The sequence below is a fragment of the Nicotiana tabacum genome, chromosome 6 (assembly GCF_000715075.1).
Source record: "Nicotiana tabacum cultivar K326 chromosome 6, ASM71507v2, whole genome shotgun sequence".
Taxonomy (NCBI): domain Eukaryota; kingdom Viridiplantae; phylum Streptophyta; class Magnoliopsida; order Solanales; family Solanaceae; genus Nicotiana; species Nicotiana tabacum.
In genome coordinates, this window is record NC_134085.1 from 191018762 (window position 1) to 191042723 (window position 23962).

The 23962-nt window shown below is 37.9% G+C and overlaps 1 protein-coding gene across 1 annotated transcript; it reads left to right on the forward strand.

Moving 5' to 3' along the window:
- The first annotated feature begins 11080 nt into the window (after window positions 1-11080).
- On the forward strand, window positions 11081-12433 carry LOC107772049 (acid phosphatase 1-like). The gene is made up of 3 exons (XM_016591533.2): window positions 11081-11542; window positions 11735-11944; window positions 12024-12433. The coding sequence occupies exons 1-3, from the start codon at window positions 11142-11144 to the stop codon at window positions 12196-12198; spliced, it is 786 nt and encodes a 261-aa protein (XP_016447019.1). The 5' UTR covers window positions 11081-11141; the 3' UTR covers window positions 12199-12433.
- The last annotated feature ends 11529 nt before the right edge of the window (window positions 12434-23962 follow it).

A 23962-nucleotide genomic window follows, 5' to 3' on the forward strand; every position in this document is an offset into this window, starting at 1 on the left:
TTCTTCAATTTAAGGAATTCTCTTGTGCTGCATGTTCTCAAGGAAAATTAATTATTAGATCATCAACTGTTAAAGTTAGTATGGAATCCCCTGCATTTCTGGAACGTATATAGGGTGATATATGTGGGCCCATTCACCCTCCATGTGGACCATTCAAATATTATATGGTTTTGGTAGATGCATCTACAAGATGGTCACATGTGTGCTTACTATCAACTCGCAATATGGCATTTGCGAGATTGTTAGCTCAAATAATAAAGCTAAGAGCACAATTTCCATATTATGCAATTAAGACAATTCGTCTTGATAATGCCGGTGAGTTTACATCCCGAGCCTTTAATGATTATTGTATTTCAACTGGGATAACAATTGAGCATCCGGTTGCTCATGTTCATACACAAAATGGTCTAGCAGAATCATTGATCAAACGCCTCCAATTAATTGCTAGACCAATGTTTATGAGAACAAAACTTCCCATTTCAGTATGGGGTCATGCTATTTTGCACGCAACAGCACTTGTGCGGATAAGGCCCACAAGTTATCATAAAGTCTCCCCATTGCAATTGGATTTTGGTCAGGAGCCAAATATTTCTCATCTTAGGATCTTTGGTTGTGCGATATATGTTCCAATTGATCCACCACAACGCACAAAGATGAGTCCTCAAAGAAGGTTGGGGATATATGTTGGATATGAATCTCCTTTTATTATAAAATATCTAGAGCCGATGACTGGAGATTTATTTACGGCAAGATTTTCTGATTGCCATTTTAATGAATCAGTATATCCAACATTAGGGGGAGAAAATAAGCAACTGAAAAAGAAGATAGATTGGAATGCATTATCACTGTCTCATTTAGATCCTCGAACAAATCAATGTGAACAAGAGGTTCAAAAGATTATTCATTTACAAAATATTGCAAATCAATTGTCAAATGCATTCACTAACCTACCAAGGGTGACTAAGTCACATATTCCAGCTGCTAATGCTCCAATTCGAGTTGATATCCCAACAGAACAATTAATTAAAGCAAATGAGTCTAAGTCATGCTTGAAACGTGGTAGACCAATCGGTTCTAAAGATAAAAATTCTTGAAGAAGAAAAGGAGCAAGTGATCAAAGTGAACATAACACAGAGGCAGTGGCTCAAGAAGAGCCCCAAGACGTAACAAATGATAAGACCTTAGGAGAGGTCCAGGTACCTAAAAATAATGAAAATAAAGAGATATCAATAAGTTACATCTCAACCGGGAAAAGATGGAACCGAAATAATATTGTTATCGATAACATTTTTGCTTATAATGTTGCTGTTGAAATAATGCAACAAGATGAGGATCTTGAACCAAAATCTGTCAATGAATGTAGACAGAGAAATGATTGGCCAAAATGGAAATACGCTATCCAGGCAGAGTTAACTTCACTTGGAAACGTGAAGTTTTCGGACCCATAGTTCGAACACCTGAAGGCATAAAGCCAGTAGGGTATAAATGGGTTTTTGTGCGAAAACGAAATGATAAAAATGAAGTCGTTAGATATAAAGCACGACTTGTGGCACAGGGGTTTTCCCAAAGGCCTGGAATTGATTATATGGAGACATATTCTCCTGTAGTGGATGCTATCACCTTCAGGTATCTCATAAATATGGCAGTACAAGAAAAACTTGATATGCATCTAATGGATGTTGTTACAGCCTATTTGTATGGATCATTAGACAACGAAATTTTTATGAAAGTACCTGAGGGATTTAAAGTGGCAGAAGCATGTAAAAATTTTCGAGAAACTTGTTCAATAAAGCTTCAGAAATCTTTATACGGATTGAAAAAATCAGGATGTATGTGGTACAATCGCCTGGGTGAATACCTGTTGAAAGAAGGGTACAAGAATGATCCAATTTGTCCCTGTGTCTTTATAAAAAGGTCTGGATCTGAATTTGTTATAATCGTCGTGTATGTTGATGATTTAAATATCATTGGAACTCCTAGAGAGCTTCCAAAAATAGTAGAATGTTTGAAAAAAGAATTTGAAATGAAAGATCTTGGAAAGACAAAATTTTGTCTTGGTCTACAAATTGAGTATATGAAAGATGAAATATTTGTCCATCAATCAACATACACCGAAAAGATTTTAAAGCGATTCTATATGGATAAAGCACATCTATTGAGTACCCCGATGGTTGTGAGATCACTTGATATAAAGAAAGATCCATTCCGACCTCATGAAAATGATGAAGAGCTTCTTTGTGCCGAAGTACCATATCTTAGTGCAATTGGGGCATTAATGTATCTTGCCAATAATTCCCGACCAGATATAGCTTTCTCAGTAAGCTTATTGGCAAGATTTAGTACTTCGCCAATACAAAGACACTGGAATGGTATTAAACATATATTCAGATACCTCCAAGGGACCATTGATATGGGTTTATTTTATTCAAATGAATCCAAGCCATCATTGATTGGTTATGCAGATGCAGGATATTTGTCTGATCCACACAAAGGTCGATCTCAGACAGGCTATTTATTTACAAGTGGAAGTACATCCATATCATGGTGTTTGACAAAACAAACTATGGTTGCTACTTCTTCAAATCAAGTGGAGATAATAGCCATTCACGAAGCAAGTCGAGAATGTGTTTGGTTAAGATTTATAACTCAACACATTAAGCAAACATGTGGTCTTTCTTCGAAAGAGAATATTACAACAATATTGTATGAAGACAATGTTGCATGCATAGCTCAATTGAAAGGAGGATATATCAAAGGAGATAGAACAAAACACATTTCACCGAAATTCTTTCTAACTCATGATCTTCAGAAGAATGGTGAAATAGATGTACAACAAGTTAGTTCAAGTGATAATTTGGTTGATTTGTTCACTAAGGCATTACCAACCTCAATATTTGAAAAGATGATATATAAGCTTGGAATGCATCGTCTTCGAAACATCAAGTGATTTTTCATCAGGGGGAGTAACTACACGCTGCACTCTTTTCCTTAACCAAGGTTTTGTCCCACTGGGTTTTCCTGGTAAGGTTTGTAATGAGGCAACAAGCAATGCATATTATAAATAACTATGTACATCCCAATATTTTTTTGTAAGTTTTTAATGAGGCACATTATCTTACATGGACATCCAAAGGGGAGTGTTATGAATAGTTTGCACATTGGATACTACATTGGATGCTACATTGGATACCCATGTTGTGAATAACTTAAAGATTAAATTTCCTATTTTATGTCCATCATCTTTACTTTTTATGCCTATAAAAGGCCATGTAATTACAATGAAAAATTACACCAAAGTGAAAGAAGAAAACACTTCTTCATTCTCTCTATCTCTTCTTGTTTACATTTTACTGCATTGTTTGTATTTTATAACAATGTGAGAATTGTTTGACTAAAAAAGTGTTAAACCTTTTAGCTAAACCAATTAATAGAGAGAAGGAGGGTAAATCCTAGCCAAACATAATTAACTCTAGATCCGAACATAATAAATATAAAAATCAAAGGGGACCGAGCCTATGTAACATTTATCAAGATGATTAACAGACATCAAATGTAAATGGTAAGCTTACATCTTTGATATATTGTTCCATACTTGTAAGAGCAAAGAAGGAAAAAAGGAAAAGTTGTTGATAACTATGAGATCTATCTTTGTGGCTTCAACAATGGTGGCTACGCGGGGCGGTAATAAAAAGCTGAGCCATTTCTTCATTGTTGGAGATCTCCTCTTGTTCTTATCTTTCACCTCTTGATCTCTCCTTTCTTGGATGGGAGACCCTTATATATATTACCGATTTTCTCATTTACCCAACGGTATTTAACTAACGTACCCTCTTATGACTGTACTCCTCCTTACTCGCCCAAATATTATGGCATGTTTTGCGGTGTAGGCTTTCTGACAGCTCGATCTCGATAGTGATCGAGATGTTCGTTGCTATTATGCCTCGGGGGAACGACTACGACTTGGTCGACCCCTTATCGTTCTTTTTAATGACAACCATCTTGTGGTCAGATTTTGACCCATACAGTTAGTCCCTCCGCCCATTGGGGTCACCTTTTAGCAAGCTCGATGGGCGGATTCTGTTGATTCAAAAGTTAGGAGAAATCTGAACATTATGCGCGGAACGAAGTCCTTAAGGCGAGGTGGCGACGTGACGATTCATGGATTTCATTGGACCATTACGTCAATTTAGAATTAGATCATCGCATCGATTTAGGGTTCCATGAATACCCATTATGCATCATTATGTTGCACGTTTCCCAGTCACTGTATCGTTTCCCGTGCCCTTTTAGTTTTTTTTATTGACGGCTCTTGGATGTCCCGCTCAAGACATTTATGTTTCGATAAATAGGGGGAATCCCTTATTTAATTGTTGTGTTTTTCACTTTTCATGAGAAAGAACTTTGCAAACTTCCTCTTCCTCTGGTCTTTCATACTTCTGCTTTTGATAGAATTCGAAGCGACTGTTATCTCTTTTCCCTCATCTTTCATGTTTACTTCGATCAAGAAAGTCAAATGGCTAGTACTTCTTCCTAATCTGATAGAGATGTTGGTGCTCCGGTGCCGGAAAATGAAGCCTCCCTACTCGAAGAAGGAGTGGAGGTGGTGGAAGATGAGGGATTTCCAATGGTGGATTAGATAGTTTCTCGTCAGGGGAAGGCGAGGACTGATTTTTACATCCCTTCAAGAAGTGAGCCGGAGCCTGTTCCTTCCACTATGGATGATGCGATGATCACGACACTCAAAGCTAAGTGGGGAATCCCTGCTCATATCGAAATGGTGCCGACATGGAAGGATATTGTGCATCTGCACCGTCCAGGGCACTGCGCGTTTTACATGTACCCCTTCGTTGTTGGGTACACGCTCTCTCTCCCCTCTATGGTGGTAGACTTATGCCAATTATACGAAGTGTTCCCGGCTCAACTCTCCCCGTATGCATACAAACTATTTCTTATGCTCATCAAGTACGCAGAGCTGGCCGGCCGAGGAATTTCCCTGGGGCACATGCTTCATATCTTTGTACCTCATTTTCTTCGGGGTACGATGATCCATATGCGCCATCGAGGAACCAAGAGTTTGGTGGTGAAGATGTACGACAAGGCCAATCTCTGCTTTTGGGGGAACTACTTCTATGTGCGGAGGTAGCACCTCATGGTGGACTCAGCTGGATTTCCAGAGACGTGGAACTTTGCTCATAATTTTTCCTTTACTTTGTAATTCATCTTAAGAGGGCCGTCGGTCGTCTTCCCTTAAGAGACATCGCTAAATACTTGTTTTGTCTTTGCAGCTGAGAGATTACCTCCCCTGCTGGTCACCGATATCCGCGAGTGGGTGAGCGTTATTCTCCCCCACACGGTAGGAATTCGCGAGTGGGTGCCCTTCCATGAGAAGTTTGGGCGTAAGCCTCTTACTAGTGAGTTGGCTTGTAATTTTAATTTGTTCCCTGCTTCATAGTTGTTTTTTGAAACTTTATCATTGTACGATCTAATCTCTCTTTACTGACATGTCGAGGAGGAGTGAGGAGAACGAGGGCTCCTCCGCTTGCATTCCGTCAACCGACACCTTCTACTCGTCCTACGCTGAGGGCTGCTGCCCGGCCAGCACCAAGAACTATTGTTCAGCCTGCACCTGCGACCGAAGCTGTGTGCTTGGAGGTTACTCAACTGGAGATTTCGACTCCCGCACCCCGTTCCATAGGCGAATCTTCCCGCGCAAGTAGTGAGGAGGCCTCACCAAAGAGACGGAGGGTGGTGTTGGAAGAGGTTTCCTCGGCCAAAACTTCTTCGAGGGGCATCCTTACGCCGGCGGTGATCGAAATCGGAGATGGTGTCAACCCAACCGTGGAAACGACGCCCATTGCGAGCGTGCAAGGGGTTGATATGGCGTAAACACAAAGTTTTGAGGCTGCCGTTGCTGTTTCGGGCGGCCCTTCAACATCGCGGTTGAACCGCACCCCCTCTTCGGCCAGTGAGAGGGGGAAAGGAGTTGTGGTTGACGATTATGAATCCGAGTCCGACATCGATCCTGAGGACATGAGGATGTTCGAGGAGGGATATACCCAAACCGTAGTGGAAGCGGGAGTCCCTTCTCAAATACTCAAAATCCCGTCTGAACTCAACTTACTGCAAGATATGGTGGACTTTGTGCTGAAGTTCGACCTTCTATGCTCCACTGCTTAAAGCGAAGCTCTTCAGGATGTTAGCGATTCCGCGTTGTTACGCAGTGTAGACGCTCTAGGCCTGAGGGTGAATTCCTATTTGTTTCCATTGTTTAGTGACCTTCGTTCGTTTTTTTATAATATTACTAACTTCTTTCCTCCCTCCTTTCTTTTAGACCTACATGTTGGAGGTCGAGAATGCTCGTAGGGCCGAGACGCAGACCATGATTTTTTTGAAAATGGCCGAGAAGTATCAGCGGTACCGTAACAAGTGTCGTAAGATGCACGAACAGCTCAGAGCGGGTGCCAGTACCCAGTCTACCATGGAGGAGTTAGAGAAAAGATATGAGGACCTGATACGGTCTATCCGCAGATGTAGTGAGCTTGAGGAGCTGTTCTGGGCCAAGGATGAAGAGCTTGAGTTGGGAAAGAGGGTTGCTGCGGAGTGCGAGCATCTTTAGGCGAAGGTGATGTCGTTGCAAGCCGAACTTGAGCATATCACCAGAGTCAAAGCTTTGAGTGCAGAATGGATGGGGAAGTTGGTTGAGCTATAGAAGAAAGTGGTCGAGATGGAAAGCACCAAAAGCGCTAGGACGTCGGCTTTGGCGAGAGCGGTAGCGCTAGAGGACACTATCTGCGTCCTTAAATCTGAGCAGGAATCTGAAAGGGCGATGACCACGCTGAGGGAGGCATAACTTAAGGAGCGCATCAGCAAAATTGACCGGGAGGCTTCAAACTTGGGAGACAGGGTCAAGACTCTCAAGGATGAGAAGGCACAACTATTGGCTCAGGTTGAATCTGCTTCTGCCGTCGTTCCCTACCACTGGTACGAGCTATGGTCCCATGCTGAGTCCCAACGAGATATCTACAAAGGTTTGTGGGAAGCGGGGAGTGTTCCTGAGGCCACCTTTGACGATGCTCAAGCAAAGGCGCGCGAGGCTCATGTTTCCTGTGGCTATGACCCTGCGACACCGGAGGTTGGCAAGGCTGCTGATGTTGAGGACGGGTTTCCTGAAGACAATGATTTGGAGAACAACGGTGATGACGCCGAATGAAAAGTTGTTGCAGCTTTCATAGTTTTTTTTATTTTTATTTCCTTTGTTTCTAAGGGCCTGTTTTGGCCTTTTATAAGGTACGGCTGTTACGTACGCATATTTAAATGAAATAGTTGCTTCGCCTTTATTTATGTATCTTTTAATGGTTTTTTCCTCGTTTGTTACATGCCTTTTTGTTTTGGCATGAACCTTCAATTTTTTTTGTGTGACGAGTCCTTGATCTTTTTGATTGGGAATCCGACCCTACTCGGATCGAGTAGGATCTCGTCGCATGAGGACAAATGAAGTTACTTTGGATCTGCAAGTCCGGGTGAGGTTGACTTCTGATTTGCCGACTTAGGCGGAGTCGACTTTCTCATATGTATTCGAGCGGGGGTCGAACTTGGAATCGCCGTCTTGGGCGAAGTCAATTTCAGACTTAATATGTTTAAACGAGATCAAACTTGGAGTCGACGTCATGGGCGAAGTCAATTTCTGACTTAATACATCCGAACGAGGTCGAACTTAGAGTCGCTATCTTGGGCGAAGTCAGTTTCTGACTTATATCTGAACGAGTTCGAACTTGGAGTCGCCGTCTTGGGCAAAGTCAATTTCTGACTTATAGTTGAATGAGTTCGAACTTGGAGTCGCCGTCTTGGGCGAAGTCAGTTTCTGACTTATATTTGAACGAGTTCGAACTTGGAGTCGCCGTCTTAGGCGAAGTCAATTTCTGACTTATTGTTGAACGAGTTCGAACTTGGAGTCATCGTCTTAGGCGAAGTCAATTTCTGACTTATAGTTGAACGAGTTCGAACTTAGAGTCGGTGTCTTGGGTGAAATCAATTTCTGACTTCTATTTGAACGAGTTCGAACTTTGAGTAGCCATCTTGGGCAAAGTAAATTTCTGACTTATAATTGAACAAGTTCGAACTTGGAGTCGTCGTCTTGGGCGAAGTCAATTTCTGATTTATATTTGAACGAGATCGAACTTGGAGTCGCCGTCTTTGGCGAAGTCAATTTCTGACTTATAGTTGAACGAGTTTGAACTTGGAGTCGCCGTCATTGGCGAAGTTAATTTCTGACTCATATTTGAACGAGTTCAAACTTTTCTTTTATTTGACGGTGGCTGGTGGCTGTAAAGGTGTTATTCCAAGCAAGGTCAATTTGTAACCTATTTGACGATGGCCAATGGTCGTAAAGGTGTTAATTCATGCAAGGTCGAATTGTAATCTATTTGATTTGACGATGGCCAATAGCCGTGAAGGTGTTAATTCGAGCGAGGTCGAATTGTAACCTATTTGATTTGACGATGGCCAATGGCCGTGAAGGTGTTAATTCGAGCGAGGTCGAATTGTAACCTATTTGATTTGAGGATGGCCAATGGTCGTGAAGGTGTTAATTCGAGCGAGGTCGAATTGTAACCTATTTGATTTGAGGATGGCCAATGGTCGTGAAGGTGTTAATTCGAGCGAGATCGAATTGTAACCTATTTGATTTGACGATGGCTAATGGCCGTGAAGGTGTTAATTCGAGCGAGGTCGAATTGTAACCTATTTGATTTGACGATGGCTAATGGCCGTGAAGGTGTTAATTCGAGCGAGGTCGAATTGTAACCTATTTGATTTGACGATGGCTAATGGTCGTGAAGGTGTTAATTCGAGCGAGATCAAATTTTAACCTATTTGATTTGATGATGGCCAATGGCCGTGAAGGTGTTAATTCGAGCGAGGTCGAATTGTAACGTTTTTGATTATTTTTTGGAGAACTTTACACGTCGTCGTACCGTCTAGGCATGCACCAGGGTAAGTCCCGGTGTGCTTGGTTTTGCTTCTACTAAAGAATACTAGGCGCTTCGCGGGTGAGTCTCAGTGTGCTTAACCTTGCGTTCATTGGAGAGTTCTTTGCATTTCATTGGAAATTACTATGCGTTTCACTAGGGATTATTGTGCGTTTCATGGGTGAGCCCCCTGTTATGGAGATTTACCTGATAGTTGACATGTGCTGATCCGTTTCAGTTATTTGTAATTTGGTACGGCTTATAGGGCTTTGCTCGGTCACTGCTTGCGAAGTGCTATGGTACAGAACCATTTCATGGGGTGTTTTGGTGGCGCCCGTTCCTTGTTCGCATATTTGTGAGAGCGCTTGTGTTCCTATTCTAAACTAACAAGAGATCGTGGTAAGTGGAATCCAAACGAAATTGCCTGTTACCTTGGCCTGATAAGGTGGTAAAAAAGGAATGGCACCGTGGGGTCGCTCGTTTTGCCCCGTATTTGAATGATGATTTTAGGTTTGGCGGTCGTGTTTGGCTCTATCGTTAACCACATCTAGGCTTCTCGTGAGTTGGATTTACTTTGCTTGTTGGGACGTCGAAACCGAGTCCCGGTCCGACCTCGTCTGATTTGCACAAACAACAAGGGAAACATGTCATACTTTGTTCACAAATCAACTAGTGTGTGTGGATATGTAAATAGGGCAGGATGTGCCCGCTCTTTCAAAGGACCACACAGTAGACTATCGTCCCTCCCCAGGAGGTAAGGGGAGGGTCGGTATATAAGGTGGTTACGTCAAATGAGGTTACGGTCATGCCAAACGCATAGTGACCGTGATTCTATTTTAAACATGCATATGGCGCGCCAAACCCATCGTTACAGGTGAGACGTGAGTTTTGCATAGACATCAGTTATAACTTCTATTTTATGTAGAGATCTGACCTAGATTGGTACGGTTATCTCTAAGGCTTACCTACAATTCTTTAGAGTTGGTATTTGTGCCGAGATGATGTGGCCATGACAGCCTGGTAGTGATATTTGCCTGGTTCAAGATCTAAAAAAAATTAAAAAATTTGGCTAAGAAATCCCCACAGACGGCGCCAAATTGTTCGACTAAAAAATTATTAAACCTTTTAGCTAACCAATTAATAGAGAAAAGGAGGGTAAATCCTAGCCAAACATAATTAACTCTAGATCCAAACATAATAAATATGAAAATCAAAGGAGACCGAGCTTGTGTAACATTTATCAAGATGATTAACAAATATCAAATGTAAATGATAAGCTTATATCTTTGATATATTGTTCCGTACTTGTAAGAGTAAAGAAGAAAAATAGGAAAAATTGTTAATAACTATGAGATCTATCTTTGTGGCTTCAACAATGGTTGCTACGAGGGGTGGTAACCAAAAGCTGAGCCATTTCTTCGTTCTCGGAGATCTCCTCTTGTTCTTATCTTTCACCTCTTGATCTCTCCTTTCTTGGATGGGAGCCCCTCATATATATATATATATATTATCGATTTTTTTATTTTACCCAACGATATTTAACCAGTGTATCCTCTCATGACTGTACTCTTCCTTACTCGCCTAAATAATACGACATGTTCTGCGGTATAGGCTTTCTGACAGCTCGATCTCGACAGTGGCCGAGTTGCTCGGATCTATTATGCCTAGGGGGCACGACTATGGCTTGGTCGATCCCTTATCGTTCCTTTTAATGACAACTATCTTGTGGTCAGATTTTGACCCATACAAAAATCTATTTATTATTTTATATGAAATAAAAGATAAATTGAAAATACGTATATTAGTATTGGGAGATTAAGTATAAGTAACTAAAACATATATATTTATTTTTATTATTAGTTCTCGCATAAAACTCTTTATATTGATCCCATATATATAAAAAAATTATATATTATAATCCTGACAGAACTAATATGTATATCAACTCGACCCCTTATTATTTTTTTGAAATGCCGGTCACAATAAATATACTAAGAAACTAAAAATGAAAAGAGTAAAAATTATCGAGAAATAGCACGCGGAAGAAATGCTAGAAATGTATTCACTAACTTGTGATGAGATGAAAGGTCAGTTCAAACTTTATATAAAGGGCCAATCACACAGCCATGTTAGTACCTCCTACTTTCTAATTAGAGTAACAAACATTCCAAAAACATGAGGGCCATTTTCTTCTTTCTCCTTATTTCCATGGCAGCGGCAACTGCCAAAGCGTCCCACGCACAGTCTATTCCCAACCAAATCCACCCTCTACGGCCGACGGCTGGTTCCGCCGGCCGCCACGTTCCTCAAATCAACTGCCTGAGCTGGCGGCTGGCAGTTGAAACCAACAACATCCAAAACTGGAAATTAGTGCCCCTTCAATGCGAAAGCTACGTAGGGCACTACATGCTTGGGAAGCAGTACCGCGACGACTGCAACGCTGTGGTCGTCGCGGCTATTCAGTATGCCAAAACCCTCAAAATTGCCAAAGACGGCAAAGATGTTTGGGTCTTTGATATTGATGAAACCACTCTCTCTAACCTTCCTTATTATGCTCGTTCTGATGTTGCCTTTGGGTAAGTTTTTAGGAAATACAACTTCTGTACCTAGATATATTGCATTAAAATCTCAACAAATACTATATTCTGAACCCATAATTACAAATGTGCAATAGGTTCAGTGATGAAAACAGATGGATCGTCTCTACTGAAGTAGCCACGTAAAACTCAAGTGCTTGACTAATAAAGTGTACATTTAATTGTTATCAGGGCAACAAAATTCAACGGGACGAAGTTTGACGGGTGGACAAGAGAAGGAAAAGCACCAGCAGTGCCAGGAGCTCTGTTTCTGTATAGAACATTGTTGGCTATGGGTATTAAACCAGTCTTTATCACTGGAACAAAAGAAGAATTCAGACAAGTCAGGATTGCTAACCTAAAAAAAGTTGGCTACCATTCTTGGGTGAAGCTCATCTTGAAGTAAGAATATCAATTAACTATCTAAAATTGAGCATTTTAGGGATATAGTAATTGATATGATATGAATAATTGGGTGCAGGGGAGTAAATGATACAGGATCCTCAGTAATGTACAAGTCAGGGAAAAGGGCAGAGTTGGTGAAAGCTGGATATAGAATTGTTGGCAACATAGGAGACCAGTGGAGTGATTTGCTTGGTGATTTTGTTGGAGACCGCACTTTCAAATTGCCGGATCCAATGTATTACATTGGTTGAAAAACTAATTACCCACTTCGACATTATTAGGGTTTCTGTTTCAGAATATCATGATTGAAATTGAACTTAATGTCGAGTAATTTAACAGTCCTGGTTTTTATTAGGATATGTATTTGTTTTTGATTCTTCAAATGTTCTACACCCCAATCTCCTCTTTTTGTGTTTTCTTTCTGTAATCTCAATTTGGTGAAGAAATGACAAGTGCAGTTAATTCATAACAATTGTGCCAAGTAAATCACGATTCGCGATTGTTGCTAACGTTTCACACTACTGGTGAGGCTTGTAGTACTATTGACAAAATTAAGTAGGTAGAATATGTGTATCCCATGAATATAAAAGCTGTCCATTTCGTTTAAGACATTGCATGTCAGGGTCAGCAACAACCTAAATTAATGAAAGGCATGATTCATGGCAATAATTATGTGCCACTTGTATACTATACTTTTCCTTTTATTTAAAGAATTTAATGGGGATGATAGAATTGGATTTATGATCTGATAAAATATAAAACTAAAATTTTTCTATACACAAAAGTATAAATTAATTTAGAACAGGAAGGCAAATCTGTCTATTTGTAGAATACACAATATTCAAAAGAATAGAGGTTTGTGTCATCTAAATCCACAAGGGTATGTGTTTGTCACACCCCTTTTTTCACTTCACTTAACCCTCTTTAAAATATATAAAGTGATTTGTAAGCTCAAAAGGGATTTCAATTTTGAAAAGTGACAAATTTTTGTGTTCAAAAGGGTTAACTCAGAGTCGTTGTTGGTGTGCTAGGTCACCCGTTTTTTTAAAACACTGCACCAGAGTTCTAGGTAATAGGGTTCATTTGACTCGGGAGGAGTGTCTAACTCAGAGTCGCTGTCGGTGTGCTAGGTCACCCTTTTTTTTTTAAAACACTGCACCAGAGTTCTAGGTAATAGGGTTCATTTGACTCGGAGAGGAGTGTTAGACACTCCTCAAGTCCCGTAACTAGTACAGTTGCATACTTGATCTAGTCGACCTTTAAAACATTCAAATTGAGGTAAAATCACGGAAAAGGAAAACAAACACACAAGAGGCTCGAGGTCGTCCCCACCTAAACGAAAGAAAATAAAAGTAAAATCCTAAATAATAATATATACTATGCTTTTCCACGAAATTTGTCATGGCCTCCAAATACATGATACTATGGGGCATACCCCGGATAAAAATATATACAAATCCTTCGGGGCATTCCCCGGATAAATTTAATTAAGCGAACGACCTCTCGCCTCAAAAGTAACAAAATCCTAAAGCTTGCCTACTCAAGTGTGGTCGGCCTAAAACATACTACTAGCGGCTCGAGCAAGTAAAGTAAAACAATTAACATGATAAATTCAATTTTTCCATTCTAGGTGTCCAAATTCCCCATATTCAAAGCAGCGAAAAATCCAGCCAATCTACTTAGATATGCTAAATTAATCCCTTTTAATAAATCAATGAAACATGAGGTCAAAATTCATTTTTAACAATCAAGACCCATCCAAACAGATCAAGCTAAATAACATACAAACAATAGTCAACAAATGAAACAATGAGGTTTTGATATTTAAGCAAAACAGAGTATAGGAAATGAGAAACGAACCTCAAAATGAATCAGAAAATTAATTATGAGGTTAGTTTGAACTCAGAAATATGACGAACCACAAACGGAATTTGAATCGGCACCAGGGACTCATGAACGGCGACTGGAAAAGTTCTGGATTCCAAATTCGAATACGATACTCAAACGAATCCCATAATCACAGTGAAATTCGACATTGGAGAGAAGATCACTGATTTTTTTTCCTTTTTTATTTATAATATTTGGAGTTGAAGACATTGAAAATTCAATGAAAACCCCAAAAATTCTAATCTCTGAAACTATTACTAAGATGTAACGTAATTTTTTTATATCAAAAGCTAAATGGAAATTAGTCGAGAAAAGATGGAAATTAGAAACCCAAAACACCATCGTATTTGCTCTATTTATGCGTACTGTTCATGTGTGTGTGTGGTCGTGGTAGTGAGGGAGCTCGGCGACAGTGAGTTGTGGTAGTGTGTTCGGTGGTTGCGTTTGGAGTAGGGCTAGCGGCTGCTTAGTGTGGAGAAGAAGGAGATGGCGTGAGGGAGATGGAGTTTTCGCTGGTTTGGTGAGAGGTCCAGAAGCAGCGGCGGCTATGGAGGGGTTCTTGGTGCAGCTGGTCCGTCGGCTGTGAGGGTTCAGACGTGAAAAAGGGGTCTATGGCTGTTGGAGCTCTAGGCGGGCTCGTCTAAAAATGGAGGGACGACTGGAGATTTTTAGGTGTCTATGTGATTAGGGTTCAGCTAGGAGTGTTGTTTGGTGGTCTTAGGGGTGTTCAAGGGTTGAAGCGTTAAGAAGAAGAAGAGGGAACATCGGTCTTGTTGGTGTGGGGGTCGTTTCTAGGGTTTGTGTCTAAGGAAGAAGAAGAAGATAAAAGGGTCTAGTGTTTTATGTATTAGGGTAAGATAAAATATGGGCCTAGGTTAAATTGGGCTCTAAATCTACCAAATTGGGCTAAGAAAGGCTGAAAATTTAATTTACTTCTAAAAATACTTATAAGAAGATATAAAATAACTCTTAATTGATTTTAATAAACTATTATATTTAAAATAAAAATAAAAATTAAAGTTGGAACTATTTTTGGTATTTTCAAAGATAATATTAAAGTAAAATAGGTTCAAAGTAATAAATCCTACTAAAAATATCTAATACATGAATTAAATAGAGAAATATGGAACTATTTTTGTAATTTTTAATTTTTGATCTTAAAATAAATTAAAAGAGTCAAAACTAGTTAAAATGGCGATATTTAGACCTAAACTAAATATTTAAATGCTAAAATGTGTAAAATCTTGGGGAAGGTCAAAAATTACATGTCTACAGCTGCCCCTTTTCGACTGAAAACACGAAGAGTTTTCAGACAAAGAATGACGAGACAGGTTTTTTGACCCGACCCTTATTTTGAGAGACCAAAAACTAAAAGAGAATGTGATCGAGACCTGGTGTCTGAGCTGCCTGCATATCCTTGGCTATAAAGGAATCACGCCACGTGTAGTTCAGAAATAGGAATAGTGATGGAGTATACCGAGGTGGAGAGCCGATTGAAGTGTCGTTCCGTCAAGGTTCCGGTATGCGGTCCTGTTATTACATCAAAATCAAAAAATAGAAAAGACTAACTAAGTCTGTCAGCTATGAGTTACAAGATTCCTATCTATAAGTCTTCTGAAGCTTGATCTTGAGTCTTGAATGGTTCTTCATGCAGACTTTATATTTGAACATTGGCGCTTGCTAGCTGCAATTGCTAGTTCATTCTTCTTCAACTTTTTTAGATCAAGATCGGACATGTAGCGCTCGTGACTTCGACCATGTCTTGAGCAGTTCACATCTTTCTCTGCTTCTGAATTTCGGATTCACCTCTTTTTTTCTTCTCTTTCATTCTGGATTGAGACTTCTTCTTTTGGTCATCTCAAACTGTCGACTCGTATTCTTGAGGTGAGCTCTGCTACTTCTAACTTGAATCGTATTCTAAAATGACTTCCCTCATTCTTCAGGTGGCCGCCTGCTACTGACTTGAAATTTGAAGTAACTCTGAAAAGAACTTCCTCGTTCTCCAAGTGGGTGTCTGCAATCAAAACAACAAAATAAATAAAATTTTCTGCCCCAGTTTGAACTAGGAAGATTCGTGAGTTGTTAGCAAAACTGTAAATCACCTATGTTATTGATGCAATGATGAGAGTAAAATTAAAGACTCGACTAGGATGTGTGTCTCCTAGAGATGAACTCAAACGACTCACACTAGGAAGTGCGTCTCCTAAGGATGAAACTTGAATGAACCAAACTAGGAAGTGTGTCTCCTAAGGATAAAACTTGAATGATTCAAACTAGGAAGTGTGTCTCCTAGGAATGAACTTAAATGACCCAAAACTAAGAAATGTGTCTCCTAAAACAAAAATATAACCTGAAAGACCCAGACTAGGAAGTGTGGTAAAACTTCAATGACTCAAACTAGGAAAAGCGTCTCCCAAGAATGAATTTTAAATGACCCAAAACTAAGAAGTGCGTCTCCTAAGGGTAAAATCTCAATTTAGGAAGTGTGTCTCCTAAAACAAAAATATAACTTGAAAGACCCAGACTAGGAAGTGCGTCTCCTAGGGGCGAAACTTCAATGACTCAAACTAGAAAGTGCATCTCCTAGGGATGAAACTTCAATGACTCAAACTAGAAAGTGCATCTCCTAGGGATGAAACTTCAATGACTCAAACTAGAAAGTGCATCTCCTAGGAATGAACTTAAATGACCCAAATTAGGAAGTGTGTCTCCTAGGGGTAAAATCTCAATTTAGGAAGTGCGTCTCCTAAACAGTATAACCTAAAAGACCCAGACTAGGAAGTGCGTCTCCTAGCGGTGAAACTTCAATGACTCAAACAAGGAAGTGTGTCTCCTAGGAATGAACTTAAATGAACCAAAAACTAGGAAGTGTGTCTCCTAGGGGTAAATTCTCAATTTAGGAAGTGCATCTCCTAAAACAAAGATATAACCTGAAAGACCCAGACTAGGAAGTGCGTCTCCTAGGGGTGAAACTTAAATGACTCAAACTAGGAAGTGTGTCTCCTAGGAATGAACTTAAATGACCCAAAAACTAGTAAGTGATTCTCTTAGGGGTAAAATCTCAATTTAGGAAATGCGTCTCCTAAAACAAAATATAACCTGAAAGACTCAGACTAGGAAGTCCGTCTACTATGAGGGAAACTTGAATGAACCAAACTAGGAAGTGCGTCTCCTAGGGCTGAACTTAAATGACCCAAACTAGGAAGTTCGTCTCCTAGGGGTGAAATATCAATTTAGGAAGTGCGTCTCCTAAAAGTATATCCTGAAAAACCCAGACTCGGAAGTGCGTCTCCTAGGGGTAAAATTTTAATTTAAGAAGTGCATCTCCTAAAACAAAAACATAACTTGAAAGACCCAAACTAGGAAGTGCATCTCCTAGGGGTAAAACTTCAATGACTCAAACTTAAATGACCCAAACTAGTAAATGCGTCTCGTAAGGGTAGAATCTCAATTTAGGAAATGCATCTCCTAAAGCAAAAATATAACTCGAAAGACCCAGACTAGGAAGTGCGTCTCCTAGGGGTGAGATTGAGCTTGAGAAAAACTATAAACTAAGCTTGACTAAGGTAAATACTGACCCTATTCTCCAGGCGGGACCCTTGAACTTAAAGAAAGCTAAAGATTAACAACTTAAAAATTAAAAACTAACCATATTCTCCAGGCAGGACTCCTAAACTCAAGGAAAGCCAAAGATTCCTCTCAACTAGGGAAAATACCTAGGAGGTATGGTTCTTCTCAACTAGGGAAAATGCCTAGGAGGTGTGATCTTCTCAATATCCTTTGCGTGAACAGAATTGGCGCATTAAACCTGAAAATTCAAGTTTCCAAACTTTGATATGAACATAGCTTTCATCCCTGTTTTAGACAAAGAAAACTTGTAAGTTTAAAACATGGTGATTAGTTTGTGGCCTTGACTTCAAGGGTGATTTCTCTTGCACTTGCCACGATCAACTTGGACTTCGATTTGGAAGACAGTGCTTGTTATCGGCCGACCGCTTTTCCGGACAACCCTTATCACAAGAAATATTCCTAATTCGTTCAAGTCCAATACCTTATGCCCGATGCATTGCACTCGTGTTCTAACATTCACCAAACCTTTGCATTTTACATCAATCCCAAAGAACATCTATTATCACCAACTCAGTGCACACACTATTCTTCTATGTCTTATGCCATTTAGATGTGCTTGTCAGACTCGGCTTTGTGTGATTAAAAATCTGGTGGTAGATTTTGAAGTCATTAATCACTCGTTTCGACAAAAACAAATTCAAAAGGGACTCAAACAAAATAAAAGGAACAAAATAAGGGAAAAAACGAGAAGAGGTGATATCTAACAAGAAAATATTTTTACCCAGAAAAAAGAACAAAGTAGAAACTAATCTGATTTGAAGGTAAGGGGGTTCATTTGACTCGGGGAGAAGGTGTTAGGCACTCCCCAAGTCCCGGAACTAGTACAGTTGCATACTTGATCTAGTCGGCTTTTAAAACATTCAAATTGAGGTAAAATCACAGGAAAGGAAAACAAACACACAAGAGGCTCGAGGTCGTCCCCACCTAAACGAAAGAAAATAAAATAAGAAAATAAAAGTAAAATCCTAAATACTAAGATATACTATACTTTTTCCACGAAGTTTGTCATGGCCTCCAAATACATGATACTACGGGGCATACCCCGGATAAATTTAACTAAGGGAACGACCTCTCGCCTCAAAACTAACAAAATCCTAAAGCTTGCCTACCCAAGTATGGTCAGCCTAAAACATACCACTAACGGCTCGAGCAAGTAAAGTAAAACAATTAACATGATAAATTCAATTTTTCCATTCTAGATGTTCAAATTCCCTATATTCAAAATAGCGAAAAATCCAGCCAATCTACTTAGATATGCTAAATTAATCCCTCTTAATAAATCAATGAAACATTGGGTCAAAATTGATTTTTAATAATCAAGACCCATCCAAATAGATCAAGCTAAATAACATAAAAACAATAGTCAGCAAATGAAACAATGAGGTCTTGATATTTAAGCAAAACAGAGTATAGGAAATGAGAAACGAACCTCAAAATGAATCAAAAAATTAATTATAAGGTTAATTTGAACTCAGAAATATGACGAACCGCAAACGGAATTTGAATCGGCACCGGGGACTCATGAACGACGACTGGAAAAGCTCTGGATTCCAAACTCGAATCTGATACTCAAACGAACCTCTTAATCACAGTGAAATTCGACATTGGAGAGGAGATCACTGATTTTTTTTTATTCTTTTTTTATAATATTTGGAGTTGAAGACAATTGAAAATTTAATGAAAAACTCAAAAATTTCTAATCTCTGAAACTATCACTAAGATGTAAAGTAATTTTTTTATATATCAAAAGCTAAATGGAAATCAACCGAGAAAAGATGGAAATCATAAACCCAAAACACCCTCGTATTTGCTTTGTTTCTGTGTACTGTTCATGTGTGTGTGTGTGTAGTCGTGGTGGTGAGGGAACTCGGCGATAGTAAGTTGTGGTGGTGTGTTCGGCGGTTGCGTTAGGAGTATGGCTAGCGGCTGCTTAGTGTGGAGAAGAGGGAGATGTAGTTTTCGCCGGTTTGGTGAGAGGTCCAGAAGCAGCAGTGGCTATGGAGGGGTTCTTGGTGCAGCTGGTCCAGCGGCTATAAGGGTTCAGAGGTGATGAGGGGTCTGCGGTTGTTGGAGCTCTAGGCGGGCTCGTCTAAAAATGGAGGGACGGCTAGAGATTTTTAGGTGTCTCTGTGATTAGGGTTCAGCTAGGGAGTGTTGTTTGGTGGTCTTAGGGGTGTTCAAGGGTTGAAGCGTTAAGAAGAAGAAGAGGGAACATCGGTCTTGTTGGTGTGGGGGTCGTTTCTAGGGTTTGTGTCTAAGGAAGAAGAAGAAGATAAAAGGGTCTAGTGTTTTATGTATTAGGGTAAGATAAAATATGGGCCTAGGTTAAATTGGGCTCTAAATCTACCAAATTGGGCTAAGAAAGGCTGAAAATTTAATTTACTTCTAAAAATACTTATAAGAAGATATAAAATAACTCTTAATTGATTTTAATAAACTATTATATTTAAAATAAAACTAAAAATTAAAGTTGAAACTAGTTTTGATATTTTCAAGGATTATATTAAAATAAAATAGGTTCAAAGTAATATATCCTTCTAAAAATATCTAATACATGAATTAAATAGAGAAATATGGAACTATTTTTGTAATTTTCAATTTTTTGATCTTAAAATAAAGTAAAAGAGTCAAAACTAGTTAAAATGGCGATATTTAGAGTTAAACTAAATATTTAAAACTAAAATATATAAAATCTAGGGGGGGATCAAAAATTACATGTCTACGGTGTTTAAGTCGAAGTCTTTGTGGAAGGTAAGTAATGCGTAATTCTCCTCCCTTTCGTTATTCATTTGTTACTTTTACGTGATAAAATAAAATAGGGTTAGCTAGCATTTTCCTCCTAGTGTACAGTACACGTTAAAGGCCCACGTTTGGATTTTTCTCATAGAAAGAGATGCGTAAAAGGCCTATTAGATGAGCCCCGAGATTGATATTCTGATTGTTACACAAATAGTCGACATGATTTAATGTTTATATTTTTTAGTCGATATACATAAATTATATATAGTTATATATATATATATATATATATATATATATATATATATATATATATATATATATATATATATTATATAAATTATATAAATATTATACATCTACCGGTTATTTTTAGTTTAACAGATTAGGTAGACGTCTATTTGAGTTAAAAATCGACTAAACCTATCGAACCGAACCGTAACGAACCAATTGTTAGGTTTATTTTAATATAAATTTATAACCGTACCGAATAAATTTATATACGAAAAATATATTTTATGTACTAAGTTTAAAACAAATAAAGCATTAAAAAAATTTCTTGGGTCTTGGATTAATATCCAAAATCCCAACTTTCAAATATATTTTACTACTCATATCGAAACTAAATTAGTTATAACATCTTGAGTAGCAAGTCACTAGGTATTCCAACGATCTTCAGTGACAAGCCACAAGATATTGGGTATCTTTCCTCTCGTATGATTAATATTTCTCTTGTTGGATACTAATCTTTTAATTAACTCTATTTTTGAGTTCCAACTTTATTAGTATCTTTCCACTCGTATGATTTATATTTTTCTTATCTTTACTTAATTTATTTTATGCTACCATAGAATAGTGGGATGAATCTCTATTCTGGACATCTTTTATGTTCCTTTGATCATCACCTTTAAAATAGTAAAAATATCTAGAGAGTTTTGCCACCAAAGTCCTATGCAAGTACACATTATCGCATTCTAACTTAGACTAGCGACTCTTGCATGACATTTTTAAAAAACTACCGAAAAATTAACCAAACCGTACCGATATCGAAGAGAGACCGAGATAATTGGGACGGTTTCGAAAAAATTTAATTTGGTTAAACAAAATGAAATAACCGAAAATTTAACATAATATAAATTTTATAAAATAACCGACGGGACCGAACCATTAACCCCTATTGCATACCAATGCTTTCCAAAACTTATCCTTTTAACTATGCCTAGAATGCTTGTTAAATTAATTTAATCTAGACCTTTATAAGTAACATTGTACAAGTGCCACTCATAATCATGCGCAAACCAATTTTTTTTTTTTGCCAAAATTTTCTTCTTGAAGAAATATCACGATGTGTAGTACAGTATATATGTTAGTGTCAAGTTATTTGATCAATCATAACAAGATGTGGTCATTTGTTTTTCATCTGGTACCTTAATTAATTTGTCAGGACATGAATTTTTGTATGCGTAATTACTTTAAATATCTGCCTACCTAAGTGCTTAAACTTAAAATAGCTGGCCAATGTACAATATACGTATAGTTCATGTATAATAGTGTATAATCATTGCATAATTTAGACATATTAGCTAAAAAATAAACAGTGTTGGCTATTTGCGTAAAGATTCCTTTTTATTAGTGATTGCACTCTATCTTACTGGGCCAAAGAAGAATCATATGACGACCCTTTGTTGTGTAATAGCCCACGGATCCCACGGTTGAACTGGAAAAGGTTTTGTTGTTACCTTAGGCAATTCCATACCAAAATGGGAGGAGAAATTAAGATACTTTTTAGTTCAAATTCAAGGGTCAAAACAATGAGGCCTAAAACCCTTGAGATAGCCTTAAGGAATCGAGCCAAAACGGATAATACCTTGATAGTTGGACATGACCGTGACAAATTGATAACAATTTCAAACATTCTAAGTTAGTGCTAATAATAGTATCTACCTCCCTATAGTTTTAGCTATTTGTGGATTACACCGCAGTAATTAAAAAGAAAAAAAAAAGGTAAATCACCTCTAGTAGTCCTGGAAACAATGCGGATATCCCTTTACCATGAATGAAAATGAATCTTTTGCTTGTATGTTAGTATAAGTATATAAGGTCACACCTCTCTATAACAATATCTTTATATAACAGCACTTCACTATAAAAATCAAGTTTTTTGGGAACTAAATATCATGTTTTGTTATATAATATATGTTCTTTATAACAACAATTCGCTATAATATTTAAAAATATCCAGGACAAACGAGGGTGTTATAGAGAGGTTTGACTGGAAATACATACTTATTTACAACTATTCGTGGCGTAAGGGTTTAGGCAATTGAATGTCTTAATATTTGAATTTGCCCAAAAATTAAGAACAGAGTTGAACGCTATTTGAAATGTGTAGTAACTTTTTAGGAAATTATCCAGATCATAACAAACTTTTCAATATATATGAATAGAGTGAAAGAACAAGGAAAAGATTTCAAAGTAGGCTTCATATAATATTTTGGAAGTATTTTATGATTGAAAAGTTTCATTTCTAGAAAAGTAGATATCATGTTGACACAAGCCAAACAAACAAAGTTGACTACACGTACAATTTGAACCAAGGGATTTGTAGCTTCTTTGGTTGATTTGATCAAATCTTTCTAGACTTCCACTAATATTTCCAACTTTTCATATTTTAAATCATAAATTTGAAAATTATTTAAACAAACTAAATATGATAAGCTATTCACATATTTTGCTTCTAATAAACGCGTGAGCCAAATAAAGATGATATATTTATTTTTACTTTAAAAAGTACCTCAATAAGATGAAAGTTTGATTATAATCCAATCTGGTAGCTGTAGGGAGTCCAGTAAATGGAGAAACTCGTGGTACGAAACGTTTTTCTCTTGATAGGTCATGCGTAATATAAATTTTAATTAATCGAGCAAGTGAGTTTCCAATATCATATACTTATTTTTTTTAAAAAGATAAATAAAACAAAAACAAAAGGTGGTCTGAATTAAAGAAAAAGAATAAGTTTAAAAAGAAAAAGAAAGGTGCGTGCATTATGAGGTCGTTGCGAAGATTTGTTCAAATATTTTTGAATTGACCTCTTCCTCTTATGTGTATGTACTTTACATTAGATATATAGACTTTTCTCTTCACTTTATGTGGTATAGAAAATTTTAAATACCACAACCCAAAAAAACGAAAGAAAAATGTAATTGAAAAAAAGAAGAAGGTTGGAACATAGGATTCTTAAACAAAGCCCAAATTATTGACTTTTTCATTCGAGTAATGTTCCGTATTAGGAAACTAACGAGTATAGCTACTTTCATGCCTTCCCTATGTAAAGTAATGTTGACTCTCCCCCATTTTTTTCTTTTTTTAACTGAATTCAGCTTTTATATTGACTGCTAACTAACTTTGAAATATTTGATAATTTCAGAAATTCTCAAGTTTATCGCTTAAGTATGTTTCACGCGTGTTTTGGATTTTTCATTTTACTTTGCAATTCTAGAGTTGCATCTTTTTTAGTTTATCCTAAATAAAATATAAATTGCCTTATTTCTTATAATTGAGAAGTTTTCGTGACTTAGTGAGCGTTTGGACATAAGAATCGTAAAATTCCAAGAAAAAATGAAAAAAAAATTAAGTAAAAATCGTGTTTGAAAATTAGAGTTGTGTTTGGACATGAATATAATTTTGGGTTGTTTTTAAAGTTTTATGAGTGATCTGAGTGAAAATTTTAAAAAATAACTTTTTAGAGTTTTTTCAAAT

Excerpts from the sequence above, each read along its gene's own strand:
- LOC107772049 (XM_016591533.2), top strand. The coding sequence starts at position 11,142 with ATGAGGGCCATTTTCTTCTTTCTCCTTATTTCCATGGCAGCGGCAACT. Across the intron at positions 11,543-11,734 it reads CGTTCTGATGTTGCCTTTGG|GGCAACAAAATTCAACGGGA; the intron begins GTAAGTTTTTAG and ends AATTGTTATCAG. Across the intron at positions 11,945-12,023 it reads TGGGTGAAGCTCATCTTGAA|GGGAGTAAATGATACAGGAT; the intron begins GTAAGAATATCA and ends AATTGGGTGCAG.